Source organism: Coregonus lavaretus, assembly GCF_964263955.1.
Source record: "Coregonus lavaretus genome assembly, chromosome: 25".
NCBI lineage: Eukaryota > Metazoa > Chordata > Actinopteri > Salmoniformes > Salmonidae > Coregonus > Coregonus lavaretus.
In genome coordinates this window covers 24,608,223-24,632,822 of record NC_140012.1, presented here as the reverse complement: position 1 = coordinate 24,632,822, position 24,600 = coordinate 24,608,223, and the positions used below count along the sequence as shown (strand labels likewise).

The window sequence follows — 24,600 nt, the reverse complement described above, 5'->3', positions numbered from 1 at the left end:
TGTGTGCCTTTCCAAATCATGTTCAATCATTTGAATTTACCATTGGTGGCCTCCAATCAAGTTGTAGAAACATCTCAAGGATGATCAATGGAAACAGGATGCACCTGAGCTCAATTTCGACTCTCATAGCAAAGGGTCTGAATACTTATGTACTTATGCCATATCTTTCTAATTGTGAAGGAGCACAGTTAGAAAGATATGGCATATAGAAGCAAACCGGATGGACATCATGAAAATGATCGGAGAGGCTGAGAGTAGAAGAAGTTCAGGAGAAAGAACAAACAAAATGTAATTATTGTAAAATTGACTGTGTCCATAAAATGTAGATAGTAAGTATAAGCTGGAAGTAGAGGCCTAAGCATTGTTGTTCACTAGTTTACTCCAAGTAGGGAAAGAGTGGCGGGGTTGGAAAGTAAAAGGGGAATATATATATAAAAAAATTTAAGGATATGTATGTATGTATGTGTGTGTATATGTGTATGTATGTGTGTGTATATATGTATGTGTGTGTATATGTGTATATATATATATATATATATATATATATATATATATATATATATATATATAAATAAACATGGGGGATTGGAAGTGATGCAGACAATTACATTGATGGAAGTTACAATCTATCTGCAATATTAAGCTGATCTACCCCCCCCCCCCCCCAAAAAAAAATAGGTATTTCTGTTTTTAATTATTAATACATTTGCAAAAATTTCTAAATACCTGTTTTTGCTTTTTCATTATTGGGTATTGTGTGTAGACTGCTGAGGACTTTGTTTAAAAAAAAAAAGATTTTAGAATAAGGCTGTAACATACCAAAATGTGGAAAAGGTCAAGGGGTCTGAATACTTTCCGAAGGCACTGCATACCCAATGTAAGATTTGAAAGGATTTGAAAGAGAAAAAAAAAAAACTGGAACTGGAAAGATAGGTTTACAATATGTATTTTTTCATCACATTTAGGTTAGAGGATGATGTTTTCCTAATAATAAATAGAGAAAGCGTACCTTGTTGACAGGCCCATTGGAGAGGTTGTGGCTTGGTGAAGCCTCCCGGGGTGAGAGCCTGTTATCTGGGGAGCTGCTCAGGAAACACTGGGGAGGCATGTTGGTCCTAGTGTGGTTCTCCACCATCCCAGAGCCAGGGACGTTACAAACTGTAACAGTCTGTAGAACAGACACAGAAGGGGGTTAAAATACTGGAGCATAGTTTAACGAAACCAATTAACTAGCCTGCTAATATTACAGCACTTGCTAAGTCTAGAGGTCTTAGGCCTAGTTAACTGGTCTGTAACCTGATTTAAGACGATCTATGTGAGAGATCAGTGTATGAGCACCGTGACTTGACTCACCTGCAAAATGTGGTTGTGATTAGTTATCTGCTGAGTGGAGGCTGTCTCCATCTTGGTGGTCTGCAGCTGGGAGATGGAGGCCTGCATCAGACCTGGGGCTTGATTTGACAACGTAGCCTGGAGGACAGGAAGGAGGATCTGAGTAGAGCCATCCTGGGCCGTGAGTAGGGTCTGGGAAACAGACTGGCCTAGAACCTGGGACACTGCACCCTGGTGGCTGAAGAAGAACTGGGGCAGGCTGGGGGCCGAATGGGGGTGGGTGCTGGTGTTACAAATTACATCTTCTACCTTCACCACAGTGGGGAGAGTCTGGGGGGCCAGGGTTGAGTTAACCATGGCTGAGCAGTTAGGAAGGACCCTGCCTCCCATTTTGACCGCGTTTGAGGTCTGGATCATGGGGACGGTGTCTGAGGAGGGTCCCTGGAGAGGCTGGGTCTTCTTCTCCACATCCAGCTGCATCTTGAGCTCCTCCACCAGCCTCTGCTCCTGCTCCAGCTTCCTCATCAGCTCCTCGATCTGACGTTCCTTTTCATGGAGCCGCCGGTCCTTCTCCTCCGGGACACGACCAGGGACAACATCCAGCCCAAGGGGGGACATCCCCGCGCCTGTCCGACAGAGGCTCACCCTCTGGGGGTCGCAAAGGAGCTTGGATACCCTTGGCATCACGCTGTCGTCTCTGAAGGTGGCGAGGTCTGTGGGGATTGGGGACACTGGGGGTGTGGCGCTCATGCTCTCTGGTGCCACCTGGTGGGCAGGTAGGAGAAGTGCGGGGGATGAGCCTACCTCTACAGGAACTGAGGAGGGGAGGGTGTTAGGGCCGGGGGTTGGGACTGTGGTAGGGGCCGGGGTGCTGGGGCTCTCCTGGTAGGGCTTCAGCCTCTCGATGAGTTCAGTCTTGGTCCCTGAGACAGGGAGGCTTCGCAATTTCAGCTCCAGTTTCAACTCGGCCACCTTCATGTCCTCCAGGTTGGGAGGCAGGTGGCCAGGCTTGCGGTTGGACAGGCTGTTGTTGGGACGAACAGGGGTGGGATGAGGGACAGTGACAGAGGGGGCGGGAGGCAGGGATACCACTATAGAGGTTGGCAGGCCGCTCACACCGCTGTTCTGACCCTCAGCTACAGGCCTGGAAGAGGAGAGGGAGGTGAATGGAGAGAGAAACAAGGGGAAGGAGGGAGAGTAAAGAGGGTGGAGTGAGAGGGGAAATGTGGGGGAAAGAGGTGGAGAGAGCGGGAGAAGGGAAATGTGTTAGCAATATGAAAGGAACTAAGGAGCTTCCTCTGCCCTGCACCTTAGTACAGTCAGTCAATAGAACAATGCAGAGTTCCAACAATAACTGAAATACACAGTTCTAATGGGCCCTGGATCAACTCCCACTAACACAGAAATTATAGAAAAGGCCAAAACAGCATCCTGCAGGTTATTCATATCATTACAGAGGATTTGTTATTGGAAACTAGCTAATTGTCCGTTTGCCATTTAGGCCATTGGAAACAACAGTTGGGTTGCTTTTTAGGTACTTTCCAGCTAACATAATGTTCTCTTGTAAACCATTGTTTGAACAACAGGTAGACAGATGTCGTCATTACGTCAGAGGTTATTAACCTAGTAATGGGCAAATTAGAGGTCTTCCAAAATGGATCCATGGCTTTCCCACCCGACCGATATGCATAAATACATATATTTTTTTTAAACGAGGACAGTCAGACACGTGGCACAAAAAGGCCCATGGAAAAACAGACCTATGGAAAAACAGACCTGTGGAAAAACAGACCTGTGGAAAAACAGACCTGTGGAAAAACAGACCTGTGGAAAAACAGACCTGTGGAAAAACAGACCTGTGGAAAAACAGACCTGTGGAAAAACAGACCCGTGCTGGTTTGGATCCGAGAGATCCGTTCAGATCCGAGAGGGAGAAAGAAACCTCCAACTGGGTGCTGCAGCGCAATCAATAAACAAGTGATATTGGCCAAATAATCCACAGTTAAGTGTCCTTAACTGCCTATAAGAAATTACAAAAAAACTATTAGTTGCGTTTCGATGTGAAGTATATTCAAAACTTTATAGCCTATTGTTTTATTGGTTTTACTTTCCTAAAACAATAATTGTCCACCTCAGGGTTCAGCGCTAAATACATCAGGGCATTACATGCATACAGGCCTAGGCGTCCACTGTTTGATATTAACATTTAAAAAATACATATATACAGTGAGGGAAAAAAGTATTTGATCCCCTGCTGATTTTGTACGTTTGCCCACTGACAAAGAAATTATCAGCCTAATTTTAATGGTAGGTTTATTTGAACAGTGAGAGACAGAATAACAACAAAATAATCCAGAAAAACGCATGTCAAAAATGTTATGAATTGATTTACATTTTAATGAGGGAAATAAGTATTTTACCCCCTCTCAATCAGAAAGATTTCTGGCTCCCAGGTGTCTTTTATACAGGTAATGAGCTGAGATTAGGAACACACTCTTAAAGGGAGTGCTCCTAATCTCAGCTTGTTACCTGTATAAAAAGACACCTGTCCACAGAAGCAATCAATCAGATTCCAAACTCTCCACCATGGCCAAGACCAAAGAGCTCTCCAAGGATGTCAGGGACAAGATTGTAGACCTACACAAGGCTGGAATGGGCTACAAGACCATCGCCAAGCAGCTTGGTGAGAAGGTGACAACAGTTGGTGCGATTATTCGCAAATGGAAGAAACACAAAATAACTGTCAAATCTCCCTCGGCCTGGGGCTCCATGCAAGATCTCACCTTGTGGAGTTGCAATGATCATGAGAACGGTGAGGAATCAGCCCAGAACTACACGGGAGGATCTTGTCAATGATCTCAAGGCAGCTGGGACCATAGTCACCAAGAAAACAATTGGTAACACACTACGCTGTGAAAGACTGAAATCCTGCAGCACCCGCAAGGTCCCCCTGCTCAAGAAAGCACATATACAGGCCCGTCTGAAGTTTGCCAATGAACATCTGAATGATTCAGAGGAGAACTGGGTGAAAGTGTTGTGGTCAGATGAGACCAAAATCGAGGTCTTTGGCATCAACTCAACTCGCCGTGTTTGGAGGAGGAGGAATGCTGCCTATGACCCCAAGAACACCATCCCCACCGTCAAACATGGAGGTGGAAACATTATGCTTTGGGGGTGTTTTTCAGCTAAGGGGACAGGACAACTTCACCGCATCAAAAGGGACGATGGACGGGGCCATGTACCGTCAAATCTTGGGTGAAAACCTCCTTCTCTCAGCCAGGGCATTGAAAATGGAGGGAGCTGAAGGTTCGAGTTGCCAAACGTCAGCCTCGAAACCTTAATGACTTGGAGAAGATCTGCAAAGAGGAGTGGGACAAAATCCCTCCTGAGATGTGTGCAAACCTGGTGGCCAACTACAAGAAACGTCTGACCTCTGTGATTGCCAAGAAGGGTTTTGCCACCAAGTACTAAGTCATGTTTTGCAGAGGGGTCTAATACTTTTTTCCCTTATTAAAATGCAAATCAATTTATAATTTTTTGTTTGTTATTATTCTGTCTCTCACTGTTCAAATAAACCTACCATTAAAATTCTAGACTTATCATGTCTTTGTCAGTGGGCAAACGTACAAAATCAGCAGGGGATCAAATACTTTTTTCCCTCACTGTAAAGGAAGGGAAGCTTAGGCCTAGCCCTGGAGAGACGGAGAGAAAGATAGAGATATGCCGGCGCCATGTTTCCGACACCGACATGCATTTCTTTATAGGCTACCTGTCAGATGGCTACTACTGCTATACAGATATAGGCGTACAGAAGGAGGCTAATTTGTAAATGTTCTATCTGAATATTTTCTATAGAGATAAGCATTATATTGTTAGATTAAAGGAGTAACTCCGGTAGGCCTAAAACATTCTTCCTCACCTCAAGTTCAACTGTCGGAGTCAGTTGGAGCGCTGGTGCGCACTGCCTTCATAGGCCTGCAGTAGCTAAGCCTAATAATAGCATACCACACCAAACCTTCACAAAAGTAGGGCTGTCCCCCTAAAAAAAAGTAGCCCTGTAGCTCAGTTGGTAGAGCATGGCGCTTGCAACGCCAGGGTTGTGGGTTCGTTTCCCACGGGGGTGCCAGTATGAAAATGTATGCACTCACTAACTGTAAGTTGCTCTGGATAAGAGCGTCTGCTAAATGACTAAAATGTCCTGACCCTCTTCCTGACCCTCTTCCTCCCACTGCTGCTGGCCTTAGCAGATTCTACCTTTACACTCCTGAAGTTGCCGGGAACAGGCTACACCAGCGGTTGGCAACCTTTTCCATTTGGAGTACCAATTTATCTTACCATTTCTACTGATCTGCGTGCCAGTTATGATTTTAATATGCACATTTTCATGGAACAGTTTCATTTAATTTATAATAGTCTTGTATCTCAAAATCATTGTCTGTGGTAATCTACATTCTATCTAAATCTAAATGAAAATTATACAAATCTAAAAGTAACTTTTATTGCCACTGCCTATACTCAACAAAAATATAAACGTAACATGTAAGGTGATGGTCCCATGTTTCATGAGCTGAAATAAAAGATCCCAGAAATGTTCCATACGCACAAAAAGCATATTTCTCTCAAATGTTGTGCACACATTTGTTTACATCCCTGTTAGTGAGCATTTCTCCTTTGCCAAGATAATCCATCCACCTGACAGGTGGCATATCAAGAAGCTGATTAAACAGCATGATCATTACATAGGTGCACCTTGTGCTGGGGACAATAAAAGGCCACTAAAAATGTGCAGTTTTGTCACACAACACAATACCACAGATGTCCCAAGTTGAGGGAGCGCGCAATTGGCATGCTGACTGCAGGAATGTCCACCAGAGCTGTTGCCAGATAATTTAATGTTCATTTATCTACCATAAGTCGCCTCTAACTTCGTTTTAGAGAATTTGGCAGCACATCAAACCGGCCTCACAACCGCAGACCCAGGACCTCCACATCCGGCTTCTTCACCTGTGGGGTCGTTTGAGACCAGCCACCCGGACAGCTGATGAAACTGAGGAGTATTTCTGTCTATAATAAAGCCCTTTTGTGAGGAAAAACTCATTCTGATTGGCTGGGCCTGGCTCCCCAGTGGGTGGGCCTGGCTTCCAAGTGGGTGGGTCTATGCCCTCCCAGGCCCACCCAAGGCTGCACCCCTGCCCAGTCATGTGAAATCCATAGATTAGGGCCTAATGAATTTATTTAAATTGACTGATTTCCTTATAGGAACTGTAACTCAGTAAAATCGTTGAAATTTGTTGCATGTTGGGTTTATATTTTTGTTCAGTATATGTAAAAAATAGCCTACATAAAGCCAACAAATAAAAACATTGCAGCCTGCAGGTAGAAAATATCCTCATAAAAATAAATATCCTATAAATCACATTGGCAACGCATGGCCTGTCTGCAACAAACTTGATAAGAAGTAAATCAGGTATTTTATATTTTATGACGTTTCCAATGGATCAGAGCTTTACATTTTCCCCCTTTCATGCCGAGTGGTTATCAAAAGGGAGAGAGCTGGAAATATTTGTTTAATACTTTGAGGAACTATTGTCATTCTCAATTGATTCTAAAAACAGACTTTGTTTACTTGCAGTTTGAGGTGAAGAAAAAATTACTTTGAGAAGCTCCACAGCTCATTAGTGGTGGTGAGTTAAGACAATCAGAAATACTAAATCAGACATCCCCAAATTGCCACATTTATAGGCCTACATTTGCTTGCAGGCCAGGTAGACTAGTCCTACTTCTATGCGTAATCAGGTGCGTGTCCTTACTCAACATTGACAGGAGCGTTTCAAACAAAAGACGATTAATAAATTGACAAAATTCTGCAAACAACGTGTCCACTCCAACAATGAGACCAGTAAACGACTGTAATAATAATATATTGAATGTATTAACAGAAATGACCATAACCAAACATTGCAAATTAGAAACTATGGGAATTAACGGTAAATGTAGGCTACTACTGGCGATATATGTAATGGGGAATTGATAGACACAGCAAACAATGCACACAATGAAGTTATGAAACAATGAATTCAAACAAAATGGTGGGAGAGAGCGCATTTTGGAGAGAGACGTGCCTTGTGCATGTGAGCTACACTCCCCTTATTCTTGGAGCGTGGCACCCCCACGTCCTCCTCAATGGATTAGTCCACTGAGACAGGCGCAAATCAGACAGGTGCCATGAAAATGTATAGGGAAAATGCGAACAGGTTCTTATATTGCGGCATTAAATTACATTTTGCATCTCGCCCTCTTTGGTTTTTCATTTTCATGGTGTGAGTACGAGTAGCCCTATAGTAGGCCTACCAGTAATTATATTATATTGAGGCAAACAACATTACAGTTGGAACTTTGGCCAAAGAAAATGTCTCAACAGAATGAAACATAACACTTGTTGCATATTTAAAGAACTGGTTTAAAGCTTCACAAAAGTTTTGAACAGGCTTATATTGCAGCAATTACCAACAAAGGCGAGTGCCTACCGTAGGCCTACCCAACAAATGACAGCAATAGGCTAATGCTATTTATTTTACAACAGGCCTACTTTAAACTTATCTTAAACTAAATACGGAGCACAAAATTAAAAAAGACAGCTCCAATTTAATTTAGCCACCAACATTTTTAAAGAACTGGTCTAAATTCTTTAAAAAAATCAAATTAATATTTAATATATAAACAACTGGTTTAGAATCTTAAATAGGCAGACAATAATAATGATATACAATAATAATAATGATCAAACAAATGATGAATACAAAAAATAAATACATAAAAGTTAGAAAATTACATGAAACCTGAATAGCGAGTTGCACACAGTCCATTTGGCCGCGGCAACATTCTTCTCATCTTTGTCCACTACAATATTAAAACTTGTCACTGAGGAAATTCCCCGTTGTCGGCTTCTTTTCATTATACTCCTTCTTATCTAACTTAAATTTTACTTAAATGAAAAAGAACTCCATCTTCGCAATCAACAGTAGCCTAGGCCAGTGGTTCCCAACCAGGACTCATGAGACCATAGGCTTACTGGTAAAATGCACATGAGGGGGTACTTCAGGGGTACTTCAGTTGGTGGTAGAGTAACTGAAAAAATTTGGAACCACTGGCCAAGGCCAAGGCTCCTTTCACTCGCTTTCTCTCTCTCCTCAGTGAGCAGCTGGAAACAGTTTCAAATGGACATAAGCTATACATTTTATTGAGTTGCAATTGGCTGACACAAATAACAAGCTTGCGCAGTTCTCATCACTTCACACACATTATTAAACAGAGGACGGGTCCAATCAGCTCCAGTCGGTAAATCAATTTTAATTGCACATACCCGAGACCCGTGGCAATTATATCAGACCCGACCCTGATCCGATACAAAAGTCTGAATTTAGGACCCGGACCTAGGGTCGAGGCGGTATCCAGATTTTCATACAGTCATATTGTTTCTGTACCGAATGTGCACACAAGGTGAACTATTTCCAAAAAATGTATGCACAAAACAATTTAGGCAACAGGGATCTTGATCCAGGAGGGGATTGAATGTCTCCGCTGTTACCAAGAAGCTTAATCTTCAAATCTAGCCACTTAGCTAGCAATTTAGCAAACCAAATGCATAGCTGGAGCCCTGAGCTGGATATAATTTATTTGACACTGATTTCTTATAGTTATACTTAATTTAAAGGAAAATTCCACCCAAAAACTATCTTTTAGTATTTGTTTCATTAGTCCATTGTTGACATAGTCACAACATTTTTCGCTTCTCAGCAATCAAGTTCAAGATACTGTATGTAACTTTCAAAATACAGACATCATCACCATATGATGCAAAACACAGCATCATATGATGCAAATGCATCATACGGGGATGATTTCTGTATTTTGAAAGTTACATACAGTATATCTTGATAACTTCATTGCTGACATGCAAAACATTTTGGGACTGTCAACAATGGACTAATGAAACGGTTTAAACAGTATATCGCCCAAGCCTACCCGGACCTGCTCGGGTCCCAGGTCGGATCTCAGAATTTAGAGTCTGTTGAGCCTCTGGGGCAAATCCTAACTTCAATTTAAATCACATTTTCACTTAGTCTCCCATTGACAAAGTGGAGATTGGACTTAAGTGGAAGTTATGATTTGACCCTAGGAGTGTTAGAAGTGATTATTATATATTTCTTTGCCCTGATATGACAGTAATATCCTACTTTAAAGGTGCTGGGAGGATGGTGTGGTAGTTGTAGTGCTGCTGTTGTTGGTTAAGGATCTGCAGCTGGAGGAAGAGTTGCTGCTGGTGAAGGATCTTGGTGTAGGATGAGTCCATGGGGGCTTCGCTGGCCTCCTGTTTCTGGTCCGGGGGGACATACTGGTGGTACTTTAACTTCTTGACCCGGGGCTTGGGCTCCTTGCCCTTCTTACTGCGATTCCTCTCCCCCGGCTGCTTGGGCTGGCTCTGCTGTGGGATGACAGAGGAGGAGAAATGCACATGATTGAAAACTACAGTCAGTCTGCCTTACAGACTTGTTTGAATGAACAGGGACAGGTCTGACAATCTGTGTTTAGAAGTGACTCAATAACTGTTTTTTTCAATGACTGGAAGATGACTGAATCCAGATTTGAGTACAGAAAGACATATCGTTTTTTCTAAACACCTTTATTTATTCAGCGATTTGGATTCAATGCTAGTTCAAAGACTGAACTTTTGTTTCAAATGTGAAGTTTGATGTTTAGAAAGTCTACTTCCCTAAACAGTAGACAGAACAATGTGTCTGCTTACTTTCACTAGGGTGGGCCCTGGCTTTGAAGAAACGACAGTGATGATTGGCTGAGATGTGGGTGCTGGGTGACTGACTGGCAGCTCATTGGTGGAGAGAGCTTTTAGGAAGTCTGCCGTTGCCTGGGTGACAACAGGGAAGGGCTGGGACAGAAAGAAAAGACAGATGAACACATTTCAGTAATAACTGTAAGCCTATGTTTCATGTTAATAATTTCAATTTCTCTGAACATTTACCTAAATTATTAATTGTTACAATCATTCAGGGGTAGACAAAGAATGAGAGGTATGATTAGGGTTGCAAAGCTACCGGTAATTTACCAAAGTTACTATGTTAATTTATACTTGAATAACTTTTTAAAAAATGTATTCATATAAGTATTCCTTTTTTATATCTGTGTCCATATTGTCCATGAGTTTCTAGTCCAGTGTTTCCCAACTCCAGTCCTCAAGCACCCTCAACAGCACACATTTTTGTTGTATCCCCGGACAAACCCACCTGATTCAACTCATTGAGAGCTTGATGATTCGTTGACAAGTTGAATCAGGTGTGCTTGTCCGCGGCTACAATAAACGTGTACTATTGGAGGGTATCCGAGGACTGGAGTTGGGATACACTGCTCTAGTGGATAGACCATATGGTTCAAGAGTAATGAAAAAAGCATCTAAAATCAACAATAGCATTATTTTAAATTAACTGAAACTCTTTCAACTATTGACTTTTTTCACAACTGCCACCAGTTTAAAACAAAGACATATTGACATTGTAAAATAAATACATTTGTAAAGAAATATAAAATATATTTAATGCTGAAACCATCATATTAAACATCAATTGTATTCACTAAGTTGATGGTTTATATTTAAGATAATGTTTTACAGCTTTGTCATTAAATTGTTTATTTTAAAATAATCTTATTTGATTATTTTACATGTGATAATACCACAGAGGACCATAGATAATTACAGACACCTGTGATAATATGAAGTACCCAAAAAGGCCACTAGATGTAATCTTATAAAATTCCCCCCAAAAACTTGAAGACTACCAAAATTCTGGTAGTTTACTGGTAAACTCCGAACGTTTCCAGTAATATACCCTCCCTTTGTAACACTAGGTATGATGAAGCATATTTACTGTCCTTCAAAAGGACATTCAGTCTCCCGAGTGGCGCAGTGGTCTAAGGCACTGCATCGCAGTGCTAGCTGTGCCACTAGAGATCCTGGTTCAAATCCAGGCTCTGTCGTAGCCGGCCGTGACCGGGAGACCATGGGGTGGCGCACAATTGGCCCAGTGTCGTCCAGGGTAGGGGAGGGAATGGCCGGCAGGGATGTAGCTCAGTTGGTAGAGCGTGGTGTTTGCAACGCCAGGGTTGTGGGTTCGATTCCCACGGGGGGCCAGTATGAAAAAATAATAATGTATGCACTCACTAACTGTAACTCGCTCTGGATAAGAGTGTCTGCTAAATGACTAAAATGTTTTTAAAAAAAAGTGGATAAAGAATCTCCCTAATCCCTACCTGTGTGATTGTGGGCAGCGGTGGTGGGCAGGGGGTCTCCAGGGCCCGAGGTTCCCCAGGGGAGGGTGCGGAGGCCTGGGACTCGTGGCTGGCCGGCTGCTCTGGAGACAGGGCTTCCCCGCTGTCCTCCTCAAATCTGTACGCGTCCAGCGCTTTGGGGTAGTTTACTGAGGGACCAACACAGTCAACTTTAATACATCACATCAAGTTTAGAAAGGGGTAAAGGTCAACAAACAGGCCTCAAAATTCGGTGATTTAGGCCCGTATTCACCAAGTGTATCAGAGTAGGAGTGCTGATCTAGGATCAGGTTCCGGCTGTCCATCTAATCGTATTTATTATGATCTAAAAAACAAAACTGATCCTAATTCAGCACTCCTACACTCAGACTCTTGATACGGCGCCAGATCGCTATCTCGCTCTACCAGGCCTTACCAATGATGGCCTCCTTGACGCTGGGTTCTACAGGCAGAATGTTCTTTTCTACCAGTTCCATGGGGCCGGGGCGCTGGGCCAACTTCTCATTCAGGTCGTCAGCCAGCCTGGCCCTCTTCAGCTTCATCTGGGTGGCCTGCAGGGAGGGCTCTGCCCCAGTCTCCTTGAGGATGTGCATTCTGACCAGCTCAGATCGCTCTGGTCGGCTGCGGATCTTGTGTTTCAGGAAGTTTTCCGTCTGGGAAAGGGAAAGCGGGGACAGGCCATTTTCAAGAAATTTCAATACAAGAATACAGAATATATTGGGGAATGTTTTTGCAAGGCTGAGCTCTTACCCTGGCTCTCTCCAGGCTGCGTATCTGCTCATGGAATGCCGCTGGGCTCTTTAGAGCTGCATGGAGACAAACACATTATTCAGCTTCTCAACAGACACCTCTAACTCTAACACATAACTCAATTATGACTACATGAAGTGGCAGTGCCCATACTCACGAGGCATGATGCCCTGGTCTACCAGCTGCTCACGGGTACGTCTCTGCTGTAGCCTCAGCTGAAGGACTGTTGAGACAGACAGAGAAAAAGAGAGAGCGAGGGAGCGAGAAAGGCAGACTTCAGTAAACACAACCAGAAACTGCCTGCATCTAAGGGTCTGAAGTCATCATGAGTAACTGAGGCATCTGAGGTTTCACAAGAGGATGTGGCTCTGTTAGACCACGGGAGTAAGGCCTCCCACGGCCACCACAACCCCTACTCACTTCCTTTCCCACCAGCAGTGTGACAACATAACACTGACCAATGGAATGTCCGTCAAATCATTAACAAGCCCTGGTTGGTTTCACTTTAATCCCTTATCTGAACAATAATTTAATTCCTTAAAACTGTTTCATTCTTTGGTTCTTTCAGCTGCAGCCAAGGCTAATCAAATCCGGCACAAACTAATTTAAATAATCAAAAGCATTGGAAAATTGTACAGAAACAGAAATCAGGGGGAATTGTGATTTTATCTCAAATGGCTAAACAAGAAAAACATGATTTCAAACAGCTAAATCAGATAGCCTAAATGTACTTGACTACATTGATTACTAGGCTTGGGCGGTATCTAGATTTTCATGTTGTCATACCATCCTTCTCTCATCCTGGAATTTATGGTATTACCGGCATAGCACACAAGGGGGCGGTAAAAACACAAGAAAAGCCCATTGGGCCTCTATTACCAGAATGCTAACAAAATTAGCACAAACAAACAGCGAAATCACATAGACGCTGTTAGCTAAATGCGAACAAGTGAAAACGAACATAAACTAATTGAAAAGACAGGCAAATCCAGCTCATAAAGTCATAGAAGCATAGCTAATAGCTACCGAATGTCATTTTCAATGAGTGTGGACATTTACATGCGAAAGTGAATGAGATAAATTGTGCAAATGAACAAAGTTGTGATGTGCTTCTCTTCCTTCAGAAAAGCATGTGTGTACACCGCACAGATGGGGAAAAAAAGCACTAATAGGAAGCACAGGGAAGAAATGGCAGCAGTACAGATAATTCATCCAGAGCTCTTTGACTTCTGGCAGAATGCCATTATAGGATATCTGATGGCCAACATTTAGTAGTGAATTGCATACAAGTGTAACATCATCATGTGCACCGCACAACAGAGATTCGCCGATAGATATAGAACGCTATGGACTCACCAACTCGCTTTCTCCTGTTGTGCTATTTACAAACAAACACATGACTGCCTCAACTGTTCTGAGGTAAGCTTCATAATGTAAAATAATGCGGTGAAATGAAGAATGCAATCTGCTTAAACTCCTAACTTACTGCACAAGTTGACTGCAGGTATTAACTTAAAAAGTAGCTACAAATAAGAACATCTATTGAAAAACTTCAAAGAAATCGTTTTGACAGTATTTTTATATTTAACCTTTATTTTGACAGGGAAGACATTGAGACCTAGGTCTCTTTTCCAAATGTGCCCTGTATAATACAATATAAAAATACACAAAATATATACAGAGAATTCGGAAAGTATTCAGACCCCTTGACTTTTTCCACGTTTTGTTACGTTACAGCTTTATTCTAAAATGGATTAATTTGGGGGTTTTCTCATCAATCTAAACACAATACCCCTTAATGACAAAGCGAAAACAGGTTTAAGAAATTTTAGCTAATTGATTAAAAATTAAAAACAGAAACCTTATTTACGTAAGTATTCAGACCCTTTGCTATGAGACTCGAAATTGAGCTCAGGTGCATCCTGTTTCCATTGATCATCCTTGAGATGTTTATACAACTTGGAGTCTACCAGTGCTAAATTCAATTGATTGGACATGATATGGAAAGGCACAAACCTGTCTAGATAAGGTCCCACAGTTGACAGTGCATGTCAGAGCAAAAACCAAGCCATGAGGTCAAAGGAGTTATCAGTAGAGCTCCAAGACAGGATTGTGTAGAGGCACAGATCTGGGGAAGGGTACCAAAAAACTTCTGCATTATTGAAGGTCTCCAAGAACACAGTGGCCTGCATCACTCTTAAACAGAATAATTTTGGAAACACCAAGACCAACCAAACTGAGCAATCGGGGAGAAGGGCCTTGGTCAGGGAGGTGACCAGGAACCCAATGGTCACTCTGACAGAGCTCCAGAGTTATTCTGTGGAGATGGGAGAACCTTCCAGAAGGACAACCATCTCTGCAGCACTCCACCAATCAGGCCTTTAGGGTAGAGTGGTCAGATGGAAGCCCCTCAGTAAAAGGCACATGACAGCCCGCTTGGAGTTTCCTCTCAGACCATGAGAAACAAGATTCTCTGGTCTGATGAAACCAAGATTGAACTCTTTGGCCTGAATGCCAAGCATCACGTCTGGAGGAAACCAGGAACCATCCCTACGGTGATGCATGGTGATGGCAGCATCATGCTGTGGAGATGTTTTTCAGCGGCAGGGACTGGGAGACTAGTCAGGATCGACGGAAATATGAACGGAGCAAAGTACAGAGAGATCCTTAATGAAAACCTGCTCCAGAGCGCTCAGGACTTCAGACTGGGGCGAAGGTTCACCTTCCAGCAGGACAACGACCATATGCACACAGCCTCTGAATGTCCTTGAGTGGCCCAGCCAGAGCCCGGACCTGAACCCGATCGAACATCTCTGGAGAGACCTGAAAATAGCTGTGCAGCGACGCTCCCCATCCAACCTGACAGAGCTTGAGAGGATCTGCAGAGAAGAATGGGAGAAACTACCCAAATACAGGTGTGCCAAGCTTGTAGCGTCATACCCAAGAAGACTCGAGGCTGTAATCGCTGCCAAAGGTGCTTCAACAAAGTACTGAGCAAATGGTCTGAATACTTATGTAAATGTATATATTTCAGTTTTCTCTGGAGCAGTGGAAACGTGTTCTCTGGAGTGATGAATCACGTTTCATCATCTGGCAGTGCGACGGATGAATCTGGGTGCATAGTGCCAACTGTAAAGTTTGGTGGAGGAGGAATAATGGTCTGTGGCTGTTTTTCATGGTTCGGGCTAGGCCACTTAGTTCCAGTGAAGGGAAATCTTAAAGCTACAGCATACAATGACATTCTAGACGATTCTGTGCTTCCAACTTTGTGCCAACAGTTGGGGGAAGGCCCTTTCCTGTTTCAGCATGACAATGTCCCCGTGCACAAAGCAAGGTCCATACAGAAATGGTTTGTCGAGATTGGTGTGCAAGAACTTGACTGGCCTGCACAGAGCCCTGACCTTAACCCCATCGAACACCTTTGGGATTAATTGGAACACTGACTGCGACCCAGGCCTAATCGCCCAACATCAGTGCCCGACCTCACTAATACTCTTGTGGCTGAATGGAAGCTAGTCCCCGCAGCAATGTTCCAACATCTAGTGGAAAGCCTTCCCAGAAGAGTGGAGGCTGTTATAGCCAAACTAATGCCCATAATTTTGGAATGCGCAAATAGCCTACAGCTGTGTCTGTCCAGAGCACACTGCAGCGGGAAACTGAGGGCCCAGAATATTTTATACAACGTTGTAAGTTTGCTAGCGCAAGCTTCGGGCTGGACCAAGTTGATAGTTGATACAATGTTTCAAGTTCCTTGCAAACAGGTCATGCTTAGCCAATGTGTTTTATAGGATATTTTCTACCTGCAGGCTGTAATGTTTTTATTTGTTGGCTTTATATATGCTATTTTTACATAGTTGGCAATGGAAGTTAATTTTAGATTTGAATCTATATTTAGATTTAAATAGAATTTTGACCACATTTCAATGATTTTGAGAAATAATTTTTTTAATAACTGAAATGAAATGTGCATATGTAAATCATAACTGGCACGCACATAGGTAGAAATGGTAAGATAAATTGGCACACAAAAGGTTTCCGACCCCTGGGTTAGCCTATCACTGGCAACTTCAGGAGCATAACGGCAGAATCTGCGAAGGCCAGCAGAAGTCGGAGGAGGGGGGTCTGGAACGGGATTTTTTCATTCTGAATAAGGTCACCTTGATCTCTGGCTCACTCTTGAGTAATTTGTGTGTCTTAATTATTTAAATCACCGTATGTTCAAAGATTCAGACAAGCTTAATAGACTACATACAGTGCCTTGCAAAAGTATTCATCCACCTTGGCATTTTTCCTATTTTGTTGCATTACAACATGTAATTTAAATGGATTTTTATTTGGATTTCATGTAATGGACATACACAAAATAGGGGAAGTGAAAAAAATACCTTGTTTACAAAGATTTCTTAAAAAATAAATAACGGAAAAGTGGTGCGTGAATATGTATTCACCCCTTTGCTATGAAGCCCCTAAATAAGATCTGGTGCAACAAATGACCTTCAGAAGTCACATATTTAGTTAAATAAAGTCCACCTATGCGCAATCTAAGTGTGCACAGGTGTTACATTTTTTAAAGGCAATGCTACCAAATAAAAAATTGAGTGCATGTAAACTTCTGACCCACTGGGAATGTGATGAAAGAAATAAAAGCTGAAATAAATCATTATCTCTACTATTATTCTGACATTTCACATTCTTAAAATAAAGTGGTGATCCTAACTGACCTAAGATAGGTAATTTTTACTAGGATTAAATGTCAGGAATTGTGAAAAACTGAGTTTAAATGTATTTGGCTAAGGTGTATGTAAACTTCCGACTTCAACTGGTCAGAATTGAAGGAATGATGGATGGCGCTAAATACAGGGAAATTCTTGAGGGAAACCTATTTCAGTCTTCCAGAGATTTGAGACTGGGACGGAGGTTCACCTTCCAGCAGGACAATGACCCTAAGCATACTGCTAAAGCAACACTCGAGTGGTTTAAGGGGAAACATTTAAAATGTATTGGAATGGCCTAGTCAAAGCTCAGACCTCAATCCAATTGAGAATATGTGGTATGACTTAAAGATTGCTGTACACCAGCGGAACCCATCCAACTTGAAGGAGCTGGAGTAGTTTTGCCTTGAAGAATGGGGGGGGTGAAAAGTAGTTTTTTTGTCTTATTTCTTGTTTGTTTCACCCAAAAAAATATTTTGGATCTTCAAAGTGGTAGGCATGTTGTGTAAATCAAATGATACAAACCCCCCCAAAAATCAATTTGAATTCCAGGTTGTAAGGCAACAAAATAGGAAAAATGCCAAGGGGGTTGAATACTTTCCCAAGCCACTGTATATTTAAATTTCATTAAAGCACATACTGTGCATTCGTGAAGTATTCAAACCCCTTGACTTTTTGCACATTTTGTTACGCTACAGCCTTATTCTAAAATGGATTCAATTGCTTTTTCTCCTCATCAATCTACACACCCCATAATGACAAAGCAAAAACAGGTTTTTTTTTAAATTCTTGTACATTTATAAAAAATTAATAAATGGAAATATATACATTTACATAAGTATTCAGACCCGTTACTCAGTACTTTGTTGAAGCACCTTTGGCAGCGATTACAGCCTCGAGTCTTCTTGGGTATGACGCTACAAGCTTAGCACACCTGTATTTGGGTAGTTTCTCCCATTCTTCTCTGCAGATCCTCTCAAGCTCTGTCAGGTTGGATGGGGAGCGTCGCTGCACAGCTATTTACAGGTCTCTCCAGAGATGTTCGATCGAGTTCAAGTCCGGGCTCTGGCTGGGCCACTCAAGGACATTCAGAGACTTGTCTCGAAACAACTCCTGCGTTGTCTTGGCTGTGTGCTTAGGGTCGTTGTCCTGATGGAAGGTGAACCTTCACCCCAGTGTGAGGTCCTGAGCACTCTGGAGCAGGTTTTCATCAAGGATCTCTTTGTACTTGATCCTGAGTAGTCTCCCAGTCCCTGCCGCTGAAAAACATTCCCACAGCATGATGCTGCCACCACCATGCTTCACCGTAGGAATGGTCCCAGGTTTCCTCCAGACGTGACGCTTGGCATTCAGGCCAAAGAGTTCAATCTTGGTTTCATCAGACCAGAAAACTTTGACAAACTCCAAGCGGGCTGTCATGTGCCTTTTACTGAGGAGTGGCTTCCATCTGGCCACTCTACCATAAAGGCCTGATTGGTGGAGTGCTGCAGAGATGGTTGTCCTTCTGGAAGGTTCTCCCATCTCCACAGAATAACTCTGGAGCTCAGTCAGAGTGACCATTGGGTTCTTGGTCACCTCCCTGACCAAGGCCCTCAGTTTGGCTGGGCGGCCAGCTCTACGAAGAGTCTTGGTGGTTCCAAACTTATTCCATTTAAGAATGATGGAGGCCACTGTGTTCTTGGGGACCTTCAATGCTGCAGAAATGTTTTGGTACCCTTCCCCAGATCTGTGCCTCGACACAATACTGTCTCGGAGCTCTAAGGACAATTGTTTCGACCTCATGGCTTGGTTTTTGCTCTAACATGCACTGTCAACTGTGGAACCTCATATAGACAGGTGTGTGCCTTTCCAAATCATGTTCAATCATTTGAATTTACCACAGGTGGATTCCAATCAAGTTGTAGAAACATCTCAAGGATGATCGATGGAAACAGGATGCACCTGAGCTCAATTTCGAGTCTCATAGCAAAGGGTCTGAATACTTATGTAAATAAGGTATTTCTGTTTTTAACTTTTAATAAATGTGCAAACATTTCAAAAAACCTGTCTTTGCTTTGTCATTATGGGGTATTGTATGTAGATTGATGAGGAATTTTTTTATTTAATCAATTTTAGAATAAGGCTGTAACGTAACAAAATGTGGAAAAAGGGAAGGGGTCTGAATACTTTCCGAATGCACTGTAGGGTAGGGTGTGTCTATATATGGGAAAAAACACGTTTGAAAATAAATTGGTCGAAAAAACAGACAACTTTTGGTCAACCAAGATTTTTTTTGTCGGGGACAGTCCTTATATGCGCAAACACGTTCCATTGGAGAACCATCTGAGTGAACATGTAATTAAATTTTAAACATTCTTACGAGAGTTTAAAAACAACATTAATTTAATTTTTCCGACATTAAGTACAAGTTTTAAATCAGCAAAGGATTACTGCATAGCTATGAAATCTGACTGTAGTTTTGACACAGCCAGATCAACAGTCAGGGCAATAGCATCATCCGCATATAGATTAATTTATCAATTTTTAACAGATTTACCAATGGTGTTTATATAAATAGTGAAGAGAACAGGTCCCAAAATCGACCCGTACACATTTATGCACTTAAAGAAATTCAGACTTTACCCCATCAATCACGATGGCCTGAGTTCTGTCACTAAATAATCTTGAAATCATGAACAGGCGTCAGAGCTCAGGCCTATAGAGGACAACTTATTCAATAGAATAGCATGATCAACAGTATCAAAAGCTTTTCACAAGTCAACAAACAAACAAAGCAGCACATTTCATTTTAGAGTCTAAAGCATTGACAAAATCATTAACAACTGAAGTGGTTGATGTAATAGTGCTATGCCAAGGCCTAAACCCTGATTGGTTTACATTCAAAATACATTTCTCTGATAAAAATGAGCAAAGTTGTACATTTACCAACAATTCGAGAATCTTAGCTAGACATGGAAGCCTTGAATGGGGCAATAATTATTAAGATCACTACTATCCCCGCACTTATGGAGTGGCAGCACAAGAGCTGATTTCCATACTTTTTGAATATTTCCTGATAACAATGGTAAATAACAAATGTGGGTTATTGAGCCAACAATGATGGGCGCTGCGCACTTAAGCAGACCAGGATCCAATTGGTCAGCCCCTGTGGATTTCTTGTCTATTGCTAGCAAAGCATCCAGGACTTATATTTCTGCAAATAACCTAAAAGAAAAGCTGAGACTATCATTTCTCTGATCATTAAGCAAGTTTCCCTTATCAGCATCCAGCCCAATATCATTGTGAACTGGCATTGAAGTTCTTTCAAATAAATAAAATGGTGATTAAATGCATCAATGATGGCAATGAGGCCAGTGTCTAAATTAATTTGGCAGAGAGGAGGAAGTAGAACCCTTCAGGTATTTGACAGTTTTCCTTTATTTAGCCAGGTTCCCATTACAATTTGAAGGACCCATTACATAATAATCATTAGCCTTTCTGATTTCTTTTACACAATCATTTGATTCCTCAGTTTCTTAAAAGCTAGCCAGTCTGGGCCTAAGCCCATGTTCCTGACCTTGACCCAAGCATCATCTCTTTTATGAATGACTTCTGATAATTCCGGAGTGTACCAGGCATTCAATCTACCTTTAACCCTTAATTTTTTGAAGGGAGCATGATTATCCCCAATAGTATTGAAGACATCTGCAAAGAGGCTCAAAGCTATATCAGGTTCAGGGATAGCTGAAATACAATCAAGGTCACTAAAATAAAGATAGTGTAAAAAAGGCAATTCACAGATTTTTTTTTAGTTCTTCTTTGTGATGACACGAGGCTTCGATTTTTGTATTCTCACATGTATAACACAAACAACTGGGCAATGGTCACTTAAGAGACATTTCTCTGGCGTATTCGTCAAAATAAGATCAATCAGAGTTGACTTTGAAGGATCTTTAGGGTTATGCCGTGTAGGCTAGGTCACCAGCTGGGTTAGGTTTAGATCATTACACGTTTTTTAGATTGTCCAAAGCCTGCATTTCCCAATCATAATTCAGGACACCCAGAATAATAACTTCTGATTTAGTAAAATAAGACAAACTAGTTAACTCTGCGAGTGCACAAAGGTTAGCCGAGGGAGGACAGCTGACTCCTATAACAGTTATGGACACATTTTCTCAGCTTAAAAGATAGTAACTCAAATTTTTTGGCAAGGCAAATTGATTTGACCAAAGAGATAACCTTCAATATTAATATCAGAGTCCAGAATGTCCCCAGAGATCCAGGTTTCAGTCAATACCAGCATGTCCAGATTTGTCTGCATAGCCAAGATCTGAATGAAATCTAGTTTAGGAAGTAAGCTCCTAATGTTCAGATGCATCAACCCAATCCTTTACGATTTTTAAAGTCACATGGAAACTCCAACTCAAACAAGCTACATTCAATAGGTGGTTGCGGGCCCTGTCTGATGGTTGATATTGATATAGTTGGTATGGCTATAAGATTGCACAGAACTGCACCATTTGGTCAATCCCTATTAGTAATAGAGGAAGGAGAAGAAATTACTTGAATAACTTTTCCAAGGTTAGCACCATAGGGCCTAAGGCCGCAGCCAATGTCAATATGAGGAACTCCCAGAGTAACCAATGATGGAATGTTAGAAACGGACTTACATGGGCTTCGGTTGCTATCATGCAACAGCCCAAGCCCTCTATGTGATTTGAAAACCAAGGGGGTATTCAAGTTTATGGAATTCACATTTGAACTAAAAGCACTGCGTGAGCAGACCACAGTGGGCTCCTCTTTTGAGCTAACAATAGCAGATCTAAGAGGAGTTCAAACAAATGGGTACAACATTACAACTGACAACACCACTGGCAACACCCCTGGCAGTATTGAAAAACCATCCTGTGTTGTTTTCCAAATACCCCGGCATACGTTATATACGGTATGCCACCCAAGCTTATTGATTACCATAATAGCTCTGTGTTTCCTTCCTGTTACAATAACGACAACATTATTGCAACCAGGAAACCAAATTGATTACCCAGACAAAAACAACAGTCTACTAGATGAAAACAGAACATGCATTTTGAGTTGTACCATTTAGTGGCTAAAACCTCTCTATGTGACACATCCATCACATTGCATTAACAGTATGCTCAGTAGCCTGTGACCTCTGAGTCATTCTGAGCAGACAGAAACCTCATCCGACCCTGACAAAATACCTCCAATCCACTCCCCTCATTGAATCGCCAGTCTAACACAATACTGTCTGTAACTGATGATACAATACAATGATAACATCTCTGTGGCCCACGCAGAAATTAAACTCATAACTATGGTGTTGCAAGCACCATGTGCCAACCAACTGATAAACAAGCAACGGTGACAGACAGGCAGTGCAGCGAATGCTGAAAGAGAAAATCACCTGATCCGAACCTGTCCCTGCAGAGTGAGTGGGTCTCCACATCCAGGCAAGCCATAGTCAATATCAGCTGAGGAGGCTCTGGAAGGTCTGCACGCGACTGAATAACTACTGTCCCATATGTTTATCTGTCAGTCAGTCTGTCAGTCGACACAGAGAGCTACAGGAGAGATGAACCTCCAGACTCCAAGTCTGCCTGGATGTCCATGCCTCGATATTCTCTCAAAGCTCTACTCTACTACTACTACTACTCCTCTCCTCTCTCTTTATCTTTGTGTCGCTCACAATTTTTCTCTTGTAGGCAGATCAACCACTGCCCCCTCTCTTGCGCTCTTTGCACACTCTCTTAGACTCTGTTTGTATCGAAGCTTCAGTCGATGGATTGTGCCTGTCCTCATCAGTAGCAACCGACCCACCAGTGAGAAACAAGAGGCAGGACAGGAGGTGGACCAGTTCAAGTTAACACCTTACAGCGTCTTTTAGGAGAAAAGAAAGTCACAAAAACACTAGCTGAGTGACACTGGGGTCTGTTTAGTTTAGCTGATTCACATTTCCATGTGGTAACCACACTGACCCCTGGGGAACACCCTGACCAGACTGTGCCAGTCATAGTGATATGTAAACACTGTTTTATGTAGGGCTGAGTTAACATACAGGAGATAAAACACACACCCAAAAGGCAGGTTTACACACACAGAAACAGAACACACATACGTGCATGCACACATCAATACACGCGCACACACACCGGCAGCAAGTTTACATGCAAAAACAGACATACAGACTAGTGATGGGGGGGTAAAAAATCTAGTTACATATCGCAATATTATTTTTGGACAATATTATACTGATATTTAACTCCAAGTATCGATTTGTAAAAATAACTGTTGGTAGCGTTAGTCGGCTGTACCTGCGCAAAAACGTTTCATCCTATAGCTTGGCCTCAATCTTCTTTTAAATAGTGAGCCAACGTGTTTTCATCACTTTTATTTCCATGACTGATCCAAAATAGTTATCATGCTCTCTCATCTCTCTGCAACAGACATATAGTGAGCACTACGTTTGGAAGATCAAATCGCAGTATTGTATCGCAATAGATATAGAATCGCGAATCGTGTGAGTCGCAATACATATCGTATCGACACCTAAGTATTGTGATAATATCATATTCCTGCGGTCCCTGGCAATTCCCAGCCCTAACACAGACACACACACAGTCTAAGCAGTGTTTCCTAAGCTGTGGGTTGGCTCATTGAACTCAGTCCAGGTCAACTCAGAGGGTGAGAGATTCTGGCCAGGATTCCAAGGAGTCTGACATGCTTGACACTTTCACCACTCCCCTGTGATTCAACTTTCAACAGTATGTAGTTTCCCAGTTGCTCAATGTCTGAAGTGCATGGGATGTGTGGGTATATATATTTATTAAAGGTCTAAATGAAAAGTTACATGCAACCAAAAAATGCCTTGAAATAAAACTTTTTTTTTTTACCCCCGTTTTTGGAAGTACATACCGGCCGTAAAGTAGTAATGAAGATAATCCTCATCGTCTCATCTTTCAAAATACATAGAGTCCTCTTAATTTAAAACCATTTACCACTCAGATAACAAAACATTTGCAAAAGTTGCCCAATTAGGGGGAGGGATGGGGTCAACATCTTGTTGCGTGCAGTGCTCAAGTTCAGAATGGCTGTCAGTCAAAATCCATACAACGCTGTGAAGCGCAGAGACTGAGCTCAGATGTAATATATAGCATGTTACTGTACAGCCACTGCGTTCCAATTTACACGCTTATCAGTGCCCAAATCTGCAATTTTCAACCCATATACAGGTACGAGTGTAAAGGGTTAAAAGACCAAATCACAGTTGTAAACAAAGACAATGTAAACATGACTATGGCAGGTTCACTTGAGTTCCATCTTGTGAGAAGGCCTTTTCAAACATAGCACTGTTCAAGTGACTGACCAATCAACCACATCTATCACAGTGGAGCAAAACAAAATGATCATTGATCATTATGTATGAGAAACAGACTTCCTATGTAGGGTGACCAATATAAAATCA

The 24,600-nt window shown here is 42.0% G+C and overlaps 1 protein-coding gene across 1 annotated transcript in view; it reads right to left on the bottom strand.

The window, feature by feature from the left end:
- Window positions 1-22,597, bottom strand: part of mrtfba (myocardin related transcription factor Ba) — a gene marked incomplete at its 5' end in the record, with an annotated part of 34,947 nt that extends 12,350 nt beyond the window's left edge. The window contains 9 exons of the mRNA XM_084142291.1: window positions 1,010-1,168; window positions 1,354-2,476; window positions 9,570-9,817; window positions 10,139-10,279; window positions 11,656-11,822; window positions 12,089-12,326; window positions 12,424-12,479; window positions 12,581-12,646; window positions 22,543-22,597. Coding sequence (XP_083998417.1) covers window positions 1,010-1,168; window positions 1,354-2,476; window positions 9,570-9,817; window positions 10,139-10,279; window positions 11,656-11,822; window positions 12,089-12,326; window positions 12,424-12,479; window positions 12,581-12,646; window positions 22,543-22,597 — 2,253 coding nt within the window. The remainder of the gene's footprint in view (window positions 1-1,009; window positions 1,169-1,353; window positions 2,477-9,569; window positions 9,818-10,138; window positions 10,280-11,655; window positions 11,823-12,088; window positions 12,327-12,423; window positions 12,480-12,580; window positions 12,647-22,542) is intronic.
- Window positions 22,598-24,600: the final 2,003 nt, after the last annotated feature.